Genomic DNA, 17,101 nt, shown 5'->3' on the forward strand with positions numbered 1-17,101 from the left:
TGACACTGTACGGTATAAATACACAGTCAAGTGATTGCTGAGTTGCTGGTTCTTGTTTTACTTGCCCGAATCCAAAATTAAGTTTTTTTTGCAAGTGCAAAGTTAAAATTATGCTAAAAGACTTTTATCCTAGATGAAACTCGTTACATTACGTTGACAAGTGACACTTGGCGCCACAGATGTATCACGATTTAATTGTTTCGATATTCACTTGGACGTTTTACAGTTGATCTGTAGGTAATAATTACTTAACTAGGTAAAAGGAATAAAACACATTACAAACTTTATATCAGAGCGTAAGAAACGCTGTTTTTTTTGTTTATTATTTTATTCGAAAAAGTTCTTGCGTAGTTTCAGTCAGGTAACTTCCGCAAGGTTGTCGTTCGCCGTTAAACTGTCATGGTTCGCCTAAAGTAGGCAGTGGCGAGGCGCCAAATGACAATTAATCGCACACATCACTTCATTAGTAGCGCTGTGCAAAGTCACCCGTGTTACTACTCGTGTATTAATTAATCTTTATTATTATTAACGACAGTAGCACAGGTAATGATAAATAGAATGCCTAAGCATACGGTCGTTTTCTAGCCCACTATTAGTCAATAGTCAAAAAGTGACTGAGTGATTATCTCTTAGCGACATTTATTCTGATACTAACTGCGCCATCTGTGGATGAGTTTAAAAAGTAAATACAGATATTTAAGTAAACGGTCATCTAGTGTCAAGTAGCAGAACTACTACAAAGTTTAGTCAACATGCTCACTAAACTTTTTGACAAATCAATTATAATGCTACTAGTTTAGAACGACAATACGTTTTAATAGCATTCATACACAATGTAGTAAAAGCTCGTATACAGTAGCGCCATTTCGATTGTGGTATGTAAGGTTTTAAATTAGCGGCGTAAGTGCAATAATGTCGATTGACATTTCTGACGTTTGCTCTCTATTGCAAACTTGTATTGGAGCGGGAATGTAGAAATCAAGTTTGTAGATTAGAAGTGATTGTATTTGAGTGGCCTTATAAATAAAATCGGACATCACAATGCCGCCAAGTAGCCTACGAGTTGTGTACGCGTTCGCTAGAGAAATGCACCCAAAAACCACTGATGTAGTCATTCAATATGGGACCGCTGGATTCCGAACAAAGTAAGTCTATTTTCCAAAGTCACTTAAGGGTTTTTCCTCTCTAATTAGATGCAATAGGTCAAGCAACGTATAATATTTGTGTGACCTTACGCATTCGTGCGTTTTAAAACCTGTCACGTCGACAAAAATGGGCGCAAGTTTAAAAAGTAATTGTTTTATTCCTTTTAGGACAGTAGATCACGTTCGTGAGTCATTTGTGTGATCATTTATAACGATTTTATAACGGGAAGTCGCTGTCGGTGCCGCGGGCATGGTCATTGACTTCTTATAGTATATTTGTATGGCAAAACAATGGGGGATAGGTTAGTCGTATTTTCATAGAAATCTATAATTGTTGAATGTAGGTCATATTAGTGGCCTTATACAATGATTAATTATGAAATTGTTTTGAAAAGACCTTGTTAATGTTAATGTTTAATTAGCTAGTTACGCAAGCTATTACACTCATTTGTAACTGGTTGCAAAAAAAACATCCTACAAATGAATCATTATCACAAGGTATATAACATATATCCTTTTGGGTAGAATGATCATTTGGAAATATTTATTGGTATTATGAAAGTGTACAGTAAACTACAAATCCTAAATCTGTATTTAAGAATAAACCTTATTGCGTTTCACAATTTTTATTTATAGTAAATGAACAGGTTTCCATAAGATAAATGGAAAATGACCTTACCCTATCCCCTATTTAGACTAGGGAAACGCTGTATCACGGGTGCCATGGACATGCACACATAGACAACCACAAATTACACCCAAGCTCATGAGAGAAATAAATGTAAGCTATACATATACGTGCAGCACCCGGACAAACCAATGTAGGTTTAAGGGTGTGATGTATATATATTTTTGTAATATTCTTAGTGTTTAAAATCAAATAAATAAAAATAAAAAAAATATTTCTCCCAGCTCGGGAATCAAACCCAGTACCTCTGCATGACAGTCCAGTGTTGGAACCATTTGGCCACAGAGGCACTTATACAAAACATGACACAAATTAAAAAATATATTTATTTCATAAGTTAATTACACTTGAAATTATAACATTGCTTAAATTCTGAAGGGAATGGTACTCATTCCTAAAGCAGACTCCCCTGAGAATAATGAGTAAGCCACTCTCAGAGTTACTTTATTTTCTGCAATATTTTGTTTACATATCTACAGCTTACTGCATAAATTGCCCATGTAAAATTCCCCTAATAATTAAAACCAGGGTTGTTGCCAATATCAGCATCCGTGGATAATCTGTATAGGTGAATTAAAATATCCACATCAGCATCTGCATTCATCAACGCCGATATTCATTGCAGATGTTTGAGTCAAGACATAACCTAATAGGCATGCTGGAATAATTCACATTCCAGAAACAGACCGTAAGCCAAAAATGTAGCTCAGCTGTGTTTCTAAAATATAACATAAAATTCCACAATGATTAAACTTGACTGATTGATTGTTTTTGAAGATTGATTCTTTTGTTATATGTCACAAAATCATTGAAAAAATGAAAGCTTTTTCATGAAGATCGATTCAGCAAGGATGTACATTTTTTTTAATACTTAAAATCAGCATCTGCTGATGTTAAGGCCAAAAATCTGCATCCACTGATGTGTAAAAACCTGCATCAGCAACAACCCTGATGAAACTAGAGTCATAATATGTTCTAAAATTAAATTCAATTAAATTAAACAAATTTGCATTTTTACCAACATTGACTCTGATCTGGAGCTATAAGTGTCAAGAATTAAAAAAAACTTTTAATGACGACCATCTTGCATGATACTCTCCAGTGACAGTTCTCAATTAATTTAATGGTAAACTAACATGTGTTGATAGATCATAAACAATGTGTTGATGGATCATAAACAGAAAATAAATTTCTTATTATGTTCAAATATGATTTATAGTTGGAAATGAAACTATTTTTACATACATACATAATATTACGCCTTTTTTAAGTTATTAAATGTCACGATGTTTGACCACCGTAATATTCAATTATTTTAATTTGAAATTACTCCACTTGTTTGTTATAGTTATAAATACAAAGATCGAACACTTAAAAAAATTCCTTCGATCCGGCTGGATTGGAACCAACGTCTTCCAGCAAACCGTGTCAGACGCTATGCCAACAAAGCCACGGTACGAACCGACCTTACGAATTTTTCTCTGTAATTGTTGGAGATCTTTGTTTTTGGTTTTTAACGACTTTTTATCCGTAGCGCCATCTGTAAGAAATCTATTTCCCATACGCAGAAACCACAGACTGACTGCCAATAGGACCCATAAAGACCCTGTAATCTTGAGTTCTTTGAAAAAGGCAAATCACGAAAATCTAAGAACTATAGGATTTATAGTTAAATAAAACAAAATTGAGAACAAAATTACCTTTTAATGTTGACCAAATTTGGCACCTTTTAACAATTTCAAAACACAGAGCGCTGACAAACATCTTTACATGTCTAAAGCAAATTTCTAAATTAGAGTTGTTGAGTATCAAACAATGCTTTTATTCAGTAATGCTATTACAGCTACTGTTTTCGGTCCAGTGCTACACACCTGTAACATTGTCCAGCTTAAATTTCGGCTTGACTTCTGAAATTGTGGCCTTACTGTTTTTTGCTTACTATCTATAGAAAGAAGAACGAAAGAAAGAACATTTTATTCAGTACCATTCATTTTAAATTGTACTTACAAAATAAAATAAACACTAAATTAAATTTAAATGTAAAGATACTGAATGGGCACCACTCAGCATAGACTGGTATTATGTGGAGTCCATGGAGTGCGTCACAATGTAGCGATATTTTTTTAAATAATCTTAAATATTCATAGTCAGCTAGACCTTGGAACTATAAACAATCCGTTAGTTTGTTTGAAAAAGAAATATATCCAATTATAGATCCTATTATTTGGATCCTACTATAGTATTGACGTGTTAGTAACAGTAGAGTTCTTTGTGGAAGAGTTCATCAAGGGAAGTATTTTACCTATTTCTGCTGCCAAGCAATAATGTGAGCATTACTGCCTTTGTCTTTGAAGGGTAAGGGTGAAATTATAGGCACATGGAACTTGTCAACTTATGTCTATTCTATTTTCTTAATGGCGGCCACTAGGCTTGGGCCAGTGTCAGTTTCGATTAATGTTGTTGTGTACTTAATTTTGGTCAATAACGTCAAAGTTTCGGTAGCAGCAAGATGTTTATTTTTAGATGAATCTCTTCGACGGAATGCTGTTGTGGAGATCATACCTGGGGTAAAAAAAAAAACAATTATGGACAAACAACAGACAAAACCATTATATTATTAAAGCGTATAAAATCACACAAAATATTAATAAAGGGAGAATACACATAAAGAAGGAGGGATTTAAGGGTAATAGGACGAGGAATGAAGGAAGGAAGGAGGTCATACAAGGATGAAGTCAATTTAGGACATTCAAAGAAAATTTATTAAGAAATATATTATTAAGAAAACCATGGTTTAACTGGGATGTTTTTTTGAACGTCGGCATAGTGCGCGCTCAACTTATGTCTCAGAGTGACGGGCGTAGTGACAGTGCCCCGCAGATCTTTGTGAGAAACCTCTGAGTGACATGTCTAGTTCGTCCGTTTGCTATCATAAAAAACTTCATTTACTGTTTGTAGTGATTTTTTAACCGTAATCCAATGGGTATTTAATAATAAAATTAAATACCCATACAGAGTCAGCCTTGATCATGTGTGCTATAAACAAACCAAAACGTCAGTTTGTTTGTAAAACGAATAAACACGATCGTAGATCCTAAAAAGTAGTCTTCAATTGCCAATCTTAAATATTCCAAGTCTTCCGTACATTTAGATCTAGTTTTAAAACTGTTTTGATCTTAAATATGAAATCATAAAGCACAAAAATAAATAAATAGGTCAGTCAACTTCCTCAGGTCAGTAAAACTTCAAGGTATTTTCTTCCCACAATAATTCACTGGAAGCTATATCTCCACCAGTTTAATGTGATCTTTTACTGTTCATATTTCAACTACATTAACTACCTGTCCCACTATTGGACTCAGGTTTTTCAGGGTGATAATAATATTGTAGTCTTTATCATTGCCTTGTAAAAAGTCCCCATTGTACCTTTCTCACTGTGTATTCTTTCATTAAATATTTTAAAAGTATGTATAAATACTTTCTTTTTTATATATACTTTTATCACATACTTTTTATATTTATTCGTTATAAAACGTCTATGTACACTATACAGGGAAGTGCAACCTTGTAAGGATTACTGATTACCTTGTAAGGATATAATAATAGAGGCTGCAATGAAATTTTTTATCTCTAGATCATGTGAAATTTTATCATCTATATTATGTATATATATATGTGTGTGTGTGTTTGTGTGTGTGTGTGTGTGTGTGTAAGATATTATTTTTCGCTTAATGCATTGTAAATATTTATCATTATTCTAAAATAGAAGCGACTATGTGTTGTTTTATGTACATACGTTAGCACTACATCGTTGAAACAATTTTCACAACGCACGCATTTTACACATATGACGTAGACACTAGGATCCTTCACATTTGGACTCCACTTTCCATTTTAACATCAGGTTGAGTGGAGACGTCTGCCTGTCATGTACAAAAAATACCGAAATAGAGCCATTTGCTTATTGCTTTCACTTTATCTCTATCAAAGTCAAATAATCATTTATTCCATAACATTTTTACACTTGAAATCGTCATTTGAAGCTACTGCTCGTTCTCTGTGCTGACTTCCCTGACAGGAACGACCAGGTACAGGTATTTCTCTTTTCAAATAAGCTCAAACGCTATGGAATACACATCAAACATATTTGTATGGAATCTATCACTCATGTTGTCTTTCCATACGTCTTTTATCTAACACATAGTCTTCGCTTTTGTAGTATGACTATTTAAAAAATTTTAATGTAAGTTTTAAACTTAGTAAAATGATAATCTTAGTATATGCTCCGGAATCATATAATAATAAATAAATAATGATATTATGTTGTTATATATAGTATGTGTATCGTTATTGAGTTGTAAAATCTATGCCACATTATGTTTGTAAAAGATTGGTATCTAATCTAAGTAAGTGTAAGCTTGTAATATAGCATGCCAGTCTCTCATCACGGACAACACGACTCTAACAATATGTAGGAGAAATCACAGGCAAAGTATAAAGTATAATTACGAAGTGTAATATATCATAGTAATATCACAACTGTTAATGGTTATGAAAACGTTGTTATGTATTTTTTTATGCTTCCAAGTGACGGGACGGACAAGTCGTGCGCCTGGTGTTAAGTGACATGCCACAAAAATCTGAGAGACACTCATTATCTGTCAGATAAATTGACAAATCCTATGTGTCTGCAATTTCACCAGATCAGTCAATAAACCATTATCCACATTCTATAAGTATGTCTTTGTTTATTTATTATAAAAGAATGTACTTGTTGAAATATTTACTGCTTATCTATACTATCTTTATATGTATTCCGTGGCGAAGGATGGGTTTATCTAAATAAGCCGACATAGGTGTGGACGAGTCGAATTCACAATATCGAAAATCATAACATCCATGGTCAAGTCGTGCGCCTGGTGGTAAGCCACATGCCTATCCATAACAGGTGGCAGTGTCACTCAGAGCTAAGATCTGAGAGGTACTGCGCCCGTCACCCTGAGTGATAAATTGACAAAACCTATGTGCCTGTACTTTCACCAGCAGCACCCTAACCCTTCACAACCGGAAAGCAGTATTGCTCACATTACTGCTTCCCGGGTATTGTATTTCCCTGGACGAATTCTTTCGCAAGAAGCTCTACTGATGCTAAAATCTACGATGTGTATGGTACAGTATACGAGCAAGGAAAGTGGCTACGGGCCGCGTGACACGGTTGTACAAAAGGTTGCAAGCAAATGCATTTTGCGTTTTGCGTTGAAACAAGGATTGTATTTTTTTTATTCGATTATTATTATAGGAAATGAAACTATTTTTCCGGATTTAAATCGCGTATATTTGTTTTTTCAAACAAACCGACGTTTCTGGCCCTTTACAGGTCCCATGGTCACGGTTTACTGAGGTGGTACAGTCTTCAACCAGTTATGTCTAATATTAATGCAAACCACCCAATTTTTTCACTATAGTTACAATAGTTATTAATTAAATACCTTATTTTTAATTTTACAAAGAAAACATTCCAATTTACATTACGCTACATTAAGTTTTACAAATTATTTTATTGAATGAATTTTTAATTTATTATTACTAAGAACTCGATTATTATTAATTTTATTTTCTTTGTTAATAGCATATATATACATTATTTATTAATCTTTCAAAATAATAATATAGTATTACAATAGTGTTTATTTAAGATTTAAGAATTATCTATTTGCATAAATTGTATTGTTTCTTGTAAGGTTTTTGAAGATTTTATTTGTTAAATGTTGCCCTCTCTGTGTGCTTTTGCTCTGCCCAATAGGGTCCCAAAGCTCTAAGCTCACCTGCTACATTGTAAACTTTTAATGGGAATGCAATAAAGTATTGATTATTAATGACCGATTCGGCATAGTTATAGTCATATAACACGATTCTTATCGAATATTCATCTTTCGACAATGTTGTCTATAGATAAAAACCTTTGTTTACGAAAGTGCTATTGTTATCAAAGTTTTGACGAATACTTAGATACACAGCTAATGCATACACGATTTGTCATATAAATTCAAAGACATTTAAGGGTGACGCCAGACGAGCTTAATTCTGTCAGTTGTGAGTTGCGTAGTTTACGTTCGGCTGAAATTCGGTTGGGGGGCCAGACGAACGTATTTTATTCAGTTGCATTCAATACCAAAGTGACCACTTCGCTCACCCCTTCCTCCACCCGCACACGGTGCGTAATTACGCCCGTAAGTCGAGAGACGGACATTTTGTGTCGTCGTGTGGCACAAACCGTACTTTTATACTGAGGGGTATAGAAACAAAGTCGACTCTGTCCTCGAGGATCCAAGTCGAGAAAACGAGATCTTTTCGTTTCAACGTCTTGCCATCTACGAGTATTACTCACAAAAATTTACTGGTTGGATGGTATTACAATTTGCAATATTAAGTAAAAGCGAACCAAAAACAAATGGTATTACCCTAATAAAAAATAAAATACGATGGACATTAACGCATCTTAACAGGTGGAATATGGCAATTTTGCATCTAACAATTCCGCCATTTTCGTAAGTTTGACAGTAGGGTAAAGGACCTAAATTTGTATCAGCCGAAGCGAAAACCTTAACGAAACAAGTTTATCGAACCATGCTTGTTTATGTACCAAATGAAATCTAATGCAACTTAGATTACGCAACTCAAATAACGCGACTCACTATTCACAAAATTACGCTTGTCTGGCCTCACCCTTACTGTTGGGCATGACTAGCTAGTTAGTGTAAAACTTCAACGAAAAAACTTTAGACCATACCAGTAGGGCTAACACGACAGCGACAGCCTTATGCGCCAGGGCGGGAAAATAGTAGTACCTCGCGCTTTATGTCGCTCTCGTGCAGGTCGCGCCCTGTCGTGCCCTGTCGTGCTTGCCCTACAGAGTGGCTCACTAGAGGACTTCACAAATTACCCAATACTTTTACTGGAATACCAACATTCCAATCACGTAAGATAATAAACAGCCTGGTGGACAAGGATATTGTGTCCACTGTTGGGTCATTTCCGAAAAATTTCAAGTAGTGGAAAATTTCCCGGATTTTGTTTTTCGAAAAATTGAAAAAATATAATTCAAAGGCTCATGTTATGTTCTACGTTTAGATATATCTTTTGCAGTTTTGTTTAGCGTTAATTATAAAATAAAGTTGTATAGCTAAAGGCAAGTTAGAGTAAAATGAGATTTAAAATGATTGGCCAAGAACGAAAAAATAACGCAGTTAAAAAAAAGCTTTATACTGATTCCATCGTTTTCGATCAATATCTTCAAATTTTGACAGGTGTCAACTGCCAAATGTGGAAAAAATAGGAAAATAGTCGGAAAAATAAAATGAAAATTTTCTTATGGCCCTATGGAGTCATAAAATTGTGTCTGTATTATTGTGTCTTTCAGAGTCAGTGCTGTTACTTAACCACTGTTTCTACTAATCATCTATCAAACTTTTGACAATGCCACCTAATCCACCGTTTCTTTTTACTAATGACTTGTCAAACTCTTGACAATAACGCCACCTAAACCACTGTTTACACGAATTGCCTATCAAACTTTTGACAAACCTTTACCAGGCAAGACTTGAGTAGCAATGCCGTCAGTCTCTTTCTTCAAACGCTAAAAGCCTCTGAACTACGGAATCTGCACTGAAATCTAATTATTGACATTATTTCCACTACAAATGCACCTCCACCTCTACGTTTAACATTTGTCATAGGTCATGCGACATTGGTATTACAATAAAAATACACAAACTCTTTGATAAAGTGTGCGTGTTAAAAGTATGTACTTTGGCATAATGCCATCCGTCGGATGCCATTCCCTGAATTGATGTCTAGCTTTTATTATTTATTATCGGTAAACCCACATGTTTGACACGCGCAGTGGGAGGTAGGTTGTTCGAAAATAGATCATAGTGTTCTAAAAATAAATCCTATAAGGACTGTTTTAGATTTCTTTAATATATAGCTTTTAGGCAGTGTGAATAAACTTGTGAATTTATTTATGGTTTATGCGATAAGTGATTATCGGTTTCGGTTTTGAAGGGTAAGGTAAACTACAGGCATGGGCATGGGACTTTCAACTTAGGTCTCAGGGTGACGGACTCAGTGGCATTGTCCCCTCAGATCTTTGCGATTTAAAGGCTAAACGGTCACTGCTCAGGTCAGGCGTGTCGCTTATCACCAGACGCACGATAAGTTCGTCCCGTTATTTGATATCATAAAAAAGTAGCAAAATGACCTTCAAAGAAAAAAAAAATTTGTTTGGAGTGAAATAAATAGTGATTATAGGTGTTACATTTGCATACAACATTAGTATGTTAAAAACAGAACACGGAAGACATCACTACCTATTTCCTATTTCTACTTACGTGAATCATAGGGCAGTGATTCACGTACATACGATGGATTAGATACAGAATCTCGGAATCTGCGTGTAAATTTTTAATCATTCAAACTTAACTACCGCGTTTGCGTTAACGTTTTTATTTAGATCTTAATTATATGTTTGATAAGGTTTAAATTAAAATATTAACTCAAACGCGATAGTTAAAGATGTTTACATATATTTAATATATAGCCTACATTTATTTCTCTCGTGAGTGACACCCGCGATACAGGGTCTCGCCAGTGCGGGTCTGTGAGTGTGTGCGTTATTATTAGTTGAAAACTATATTGACTTGGAGTACGATCTTTTATTGTTTTAAATAAAATCTGGATTGTGTTCTATTTTATTAATTCATTTTAAATCGAGACTTATGCATTCCTATATTTCAGGCCTTTAAAGTCTTAAAAATGTCTATAAAAGTAATGTAATGTTATCTAATACTTTGAAATAAAGTTGTTTTAACACGAAACAGTGCGGGCGCTCCGCAGTGACGTTATTTTAGCACAAAAGTAACTCAACAAATTCAAAGAATATTCATTGATTAATAATGAATAACGATAACAAACTATTATCATACTACGATTCTCTGATTGTTCATATTGCCTAGATATTGTCCTGTAGATAAGAAAATACGTTGTATATATAATGAATACACGATGACTGTGTAGGCATAATTAAATACAGAACGTATTTTATTGATTATCAAGTTTACCGCAGTAATCGATCAAAGAAAATTCGGGAATATAATATTACAGAAAATGACCAAAGATTAAGTTGGCGTGTTGTTCATTGGAGGTATAGGCTTCTCCTTTTTACACAAAAAAACCTAAAACCACGTCGGCGATGGCGGGATAACTTGGATTGGACTCCTTTTTAAAGGACTGGTCAGATGTTGCCCAAGATCGAGAACAATGAGAAGAGGGGAGAGGCCTTTGCCCATCAGTGAGACAAAACGGGCTTGTAATGTTCTGTATCGACCCCCTAGACTGATATGTAGGTACGCTAGCTCATCATTTTAAATTTTCGTTTTCAGAGCCAGTTTACTGGAACACGTCGTGTATCGCATGGGCTTGCTCGCTGTTATCCGCTCGCGGGCGCTGAATGGTAACTAGGATACGTTTATTTTGATGTCATGTTAGGTTTTAAGAAACCGACAAACTAAGGGTGCCTTTAAATTAGACGCTTGTGACGCGGCAGCCGCGCGTCTGCAAAAGTGACGCATGCGTTTCAGCGCAGGTTTCATCACGGGTGTTTACTTCACAGAAAAGCTCATGGTAAATTTCAATATCAATTTCGTAAACATAAATTCCGATAAAATCAGAAGTGCGAGTCAGGATTCGAACCCACGGCCTCTGCGTAACAGGTGGTAGTGACACCATTAGGTTATCACATCCGCAAGTGTATTATTATAAAAGATTTTTTTTTAAATGCTTAACGAGCAACAATGTGCCTGCATTAATCTTAAAAGCTTGGAATAAGGTTAGAATTAATTTCATTTATTCAAATTTTGTCTTTTAATGTGCCCTTGCGGGGTTCGTAATAATCTTAATTTAAGTTATTTTAATTCATTTGTTACTGTAATTTGTTTATTTGAAGAAAAAGTTTTACGATCACTGCTTCTTTGTTTACGTTTTGTTTAAGAATCAATTGTAGAACGTTTAAGAGTCCTAAAATTGAATCTGTGTTATCAGGCCGCACGATCGGGATGATGATTACGGCTTCGCACAATCTGGAGCCCGACAACGGCGTAAAGCTGATCGATCCTGACGGGGAAATGCTGGAGCAGAGCTGGGAGGAGATCGCCACCAGACTCGCCAATGTGAGGTAGGTTTAAAGACGCTTTAGGGTCGCCTCATATTGGTACAGACAAGACGCGGCGCTGCCCTGCACCAAAACGAGCGTTGCAACGAACGTTATCTAATAATGATACTTACTGACGGACTCTTTGTCTCTCATAATCAAAATTCGGTCGAGGTAGTCACCATTCGAAGGAAAATTTCGTACCACGATGCAGAAATTTCGACAAAATGTGTCAATAGGACATGAAACTATGTTACCGGGTTTAAATCGCGTATATTTGTTTTTTCAAACAAACCGTCACGGTTGACTACAGTCAAAAAAGTCAAAAAGTCAGTTTGAAAAAACAAATACACGCGATTTAAATCCGGAAAAATAGTTTCATTTCCTATGTGTAACAATCGCAAAAACCTAAGAACTCAAAATGTGTCAATGCCATCTAGCGAGTTTTTAGTGAACTATAAAATAAAGCACTTTGTTTTACTTACGCTCGACTGCCACGGTTTCGGGTTCAATTCCCGGACAATACTTCTATGGCCTGCATTTATTTCTCTCGTGAGTTTGGGTGTAATTTATGGCACTATGGCCATGGCACCCGCGCCACGCGGTTTCTCTAGTACGGGACTAGGAGTGTGTGCGTTATAGTGTATTATTATTATTGGGTTTTTGTATTTAACCAGCAAGCAGATGTGCAAATATTAATGGACATTAATGTTTGGATTTTAGAGCTATTTGCGTTACAAATTAATAAAAGGTAGTATTTTAAAAATTCAAAGTATTCTCTATTACATATAGAAGCAGTGTGATAAGCCATTTTTAACCGACTTCAAACATAAAAAAAATCATATATAATAAATAAATCAATTATTGCAGACACCGTTCATAAGATTACTTGCTTGTGTTATTTACAAGTAATTGTTAATTTTGCCGAAAAAAAATATTAACAAATTATTTAAGTAACAAGAAAATTCCCAAAACAAGTACCTATGGGTGTAGTAAAAACTTGTTTGACTCTAAAACTATCTGTCAAAAAGAGAATGCTATCTTGGCTCGACTATCATTTGCCTTAGATTGACTTCACCACGTGTTTTAGAATATTGAGGATGAGTGTTGAGACATATACAGGTATCCCTAATGTGCACGCACGCCAAAGACAATATGTTTAAATAATCTTTGTCACTTCCTTTCATTTTAATTATCCATGAAAGAATATGTCATTGTCAACCACGTAACCAATCAAGTAGTATGTTGGTCGCATCTGAAGGGCTAGCAGAATAGGACGCGAGTTGCGCGAGATACTGCTATAGTCCATCTGTTTAGGTACTTAAATAAATGTAAACAATCTTGAGATGTCTATTTAATGAAATATACATTTATAAAATGATTTTCCCTTACCTTCAAATACAAAATACAAATACTTCATATGAAATTGCATGCCTATTTTTATACCTATTGATTTGTAAAGCATGTGTTTCAATAAAAAGATGTATCAAGATTGTTTACATTTAGTTAAGTACCTAAACAAATGGACTATGGTCTCGCATAGCGATCCCGCGCTTTATGTCGCACTCACGCAAGTTGCTCCCTATCGCGCTAACCCTACTGATTGTCCAATTTCTCGACACAATGGCGGGCTTTACACACACTCTATCGCGCGTGATCCAGCAATCGTGCGCGATTGAGCTCGCGTGTTCGCCCACTCCAACACGCGCCATTTCACGCGGTCTAGCCTTTACACGGACGCTCTTTCCGTTGAGATAAAAACGAAGACGTTCACGCGCGAAAGAAAGTTAGCTCATTTTTATTCCTTCGCTGAAAAACCTTGATATAATCAACCGCTGGACTCAGAGTTTTCGTAGTGTACTCTAATGACAAGATTACGAGTCATTTGGTTGGCATTAACCTGTTAACTAATGTGTTACGTAAATCTCTTTATAAATTTAAAACTAAACGCGAGACAACTGTACAGTTAATGTAACTTATGTAATATTAATTAAGGCGAAATGGTATCGTGGTTTGCCTTTGAATGACATCACCACGTGTGTTAAAATATTGAAGATGAGTGTTGACAATAGCCAGGGCATTATATTCAAATTTTGAACTGCGCAAATAATCTATGTCAATCTATCTGCAATCCCACTCAGGTTCCTTACTTATATGCAAATATGCATTCTAATGCAAATTAATTATATCACCGAGCTAACTATGTCTCACTTTGTAACATAATGAACACAACATTTCGATTGTAAGCAAAAGTTTTATGATAATATTCCTTAAAATGACATTTATGATTTTATTTAAATAAATAAAATAAATGTGATTGTAACTTATTTATAAAAAAACCCCAAAAGTTGGGGTAATTACATGTACTCGTATTTATCAAATTTTATTGTAATCGGTTACCGGAAAGTGCGCGAAACCGGATTCGTCTCTAAGGGTCGTATTCTAGAACTCTACTCAATGCTCAAGTCAGGATTGCAATTGAAACACAAGCACTGGAAATACGACTCTAATGGCAGGGACTTGAGTATGATTTCGAGTGCTTTGAATCATACTCAAGTCCTGACTTGAGCATTGAGTAGAGTTCTAGAATACGACCCTAAGGGGTGGAATATTTTCTTGAAATTTAAGTCTGACCAATACTGAGGTACCCTCTTTTCAACAAAAAAAGAATCATTGATATCGGTTCACAATTGCAATCGGCAAAGTTTTCTACATTGACCCGGCTGGGGATCGAACCCGGGACCTCAAAAATGGCGACACAAGCAAGTGCAAGCCATTCGACAAAGGAGGACGTCAAAATATGAATGTCGCAAGTTTAAGAACGTAAAAATTAATGATGACTATGTATGATGCGAATATTTGTATCAACACATAATACAACAGTCATTGTGTTGAATATTTATAATATCGGCTTTATTTAGAATTTTTGAAACGTTTGTCCACAGCGACAACGATTTAGAAACGACTACGGGCGAGATCATCAAGCAGGTCAACGCCGATATGTCCCTTAAAGCTCAAGTTTGCATTGGAATGGACACCAGGTGAGTTTTATATCGTATGACTAACTCAGTCAATGATTTTATGACCTTGTGGCACCAGAATCCGATGATAAATGGGGAATTTGAAAATTGCTGTTACCAAAACCCTTAGGAAATTCATATTATGTAGTATGCAGCATAGGTACGAGCAAATCCATTTTACTCCACTCCTGTATTTAAATTCATTGTAAATAAGGTTGGCACGATTACATCGTTTTGATTTCAATTATAATTTAAATCGTGATTTAAATCAAATTATTTTTTTCAATAAAAAACAATGATTTAATCAAATGTATTTCATTTTATTTTGTTTCACAGAAATCAACATAAAATCAGACAATTACATTTTAAAGAGCTTTTGCATCTACAGAAAACAACATCATTATTATAATACTTAAACAAAAAAACTATCTTGCCGCGGTTAATTAACATTACTACGTTTTACGCAAAAATATAGCTAAACTAAATGATAAAATAAAAAAAATCGTGATTAATTATGATTTTTTCAAAAAATCGTGCGTTAGTCCATTTTTCTTTTAAAAATCATGATTTTTTCCAACCCTGATTATAAAGCCTGAGGCACCTGTAAAGGTACCGGCGGCGGCGAGGTTCTAAAATCTCTCACTAGATGTCAATAGCGGCGCCGATAACCAGTACAAAGATCTATAATAAAAACACATAGGATAATGTCGACAACTCGATAACTTTATCTGTAGCTCAGTTGGTTAGAGCAGCGCTACGGTACAGCGTGGTCATGGTCATTCAAAAGGAATAAAATCAAAGGCTTGGTTTAGCACGTGCCATACGATTACGGTACCTACACAACTAGTGTGATATTATTAAGTTTGCAAAATAATAGATTACATTACTTTATACAAAAATACATTTCTTTAACGTAACAAATTGCAATTATTCTAAATATTTACAATGTTGTGAAAAACTAAACGCACGTGCGTAGCACCTGCACCCATTAGAATGTATAGTACAGACGGCAGCACACACGCTACACATACAGGTCTTTTTCCATTGCACTGAAGACGATATAAGAACAGAAGTGTATAGCTTGTTGTGTTGTTGACTATACTACCCTACTTATTTCTGCCAAGCAGTAATGTCACCATTACTGTGTTCCGGTTTTGAAGGGGTGCTGGTGAAATTACAGGCACATAGGAGTTGTCAATCTTATGTCTTACTTAGATACACGAGTCCGCGTCTAGCAGCGGCGGCGGTCCACGGCGTAATGGCGTTGAAAGGAACAGCCCGCGAGTTCGGCATAGTCACTACACCGATGCTGCACTACTGCGTCAAATGCCGCAACGACAACAGTTACGGCATACCCACTGAAGAAGGTAACTGCATCTCTTTCACTCCTATACAAAATTACTAACATATACCTAAATTACATTACTCCTTCTCTCTCATACGCATACACGCATCGGAGGCACGTACGCATGAAATGAAATGAAATATTTATTCGCAAGCAAACACGGTAAGAAAAGATATTATTATACAAGGTGTCAAGAACATGTGTTGCACCAGATACTGGCACGCAAATATTAAAATAAATTGAAGTTAAATAATGTCATAAATTAAAATTATACAATTTGTCAAATAAGCAATGTCGTATAAAATTAAGTAAAATGCCAATAAATAGCAACAGCAACAACATCGTAAATTAAACAATATCAAAGAAGTAAGAACAGCACAAATATAAACAAATGTGTCAAATACAAACAAAATGTCAATTTCTTTTTATTATTAAAAAATCTTTGATATCGTATAAACACAGATCACATAGCAAATCAAATAACTTTTTTTAAAATATTTTGATAGGTAAATCTGCGATAGCTGCAGGCAAAGCATTATATATTTGTATGGACATGTTATAGCAATTCCTATAAAAGCAAGTAGTCTTGTGGGAGGGGCTAGCTATACGGTTTGGATATCTATGTACGTACATGCCTACACACCATCGAGTATATAACCAGAAATAGAGACGAGATAATGTCCATATATTCCTGGT

General features: G+C 35.2%; 1 protein-coding gene across 1 annotated transcript; it reads left to right on the forward strand.

Moving 5' to 3' along the window:
* The first annotated feature begins 1,011 nt into the window (after positions 1 to 1,011).
* Positions 1,012 to 16,465, forward strand: LOC113232639 (phosphoacetylglucosamine mutase). The gene is made up of 5 exons (XM_026467410.1): positions 1,012 to 1,145; positions 11,274 to 11,344; positions 11,932 to 12,064; positions 14,986 to 15,081; positions 16,276 to 16,465. The coding sequence occupies exons 1-5, from the start codon at positions 1,042 to 1,044 to the stop codon at positions 16,463 to 16,465; spliced, it is 594 nt and encodes a 197-aa protein (XP_026323195.1). The 5' UTR covers positions 1,012 to 1,041.
* Positions 16,466 to 17,101: the final 636 nt, after the last annotated feature.

The sequence above is a fragment of the Hyposmocoma kahamanoa genome, unplaced genomic scaffold (genome assembly GCF_003589595.1).
Source record: "Hyposmocoma kahamanoa isolate Upper Pololo Valley unplaced genomic scaffold, ASM358959v1 76, whole genome shotgun sequence".
NCBI lineage: Eukaryota > Metazoa > Arthropoda > Insecta > Lepidoptera > Cosmopterigidae > Hyposmocoma > Hyposmocoma kahamanoa.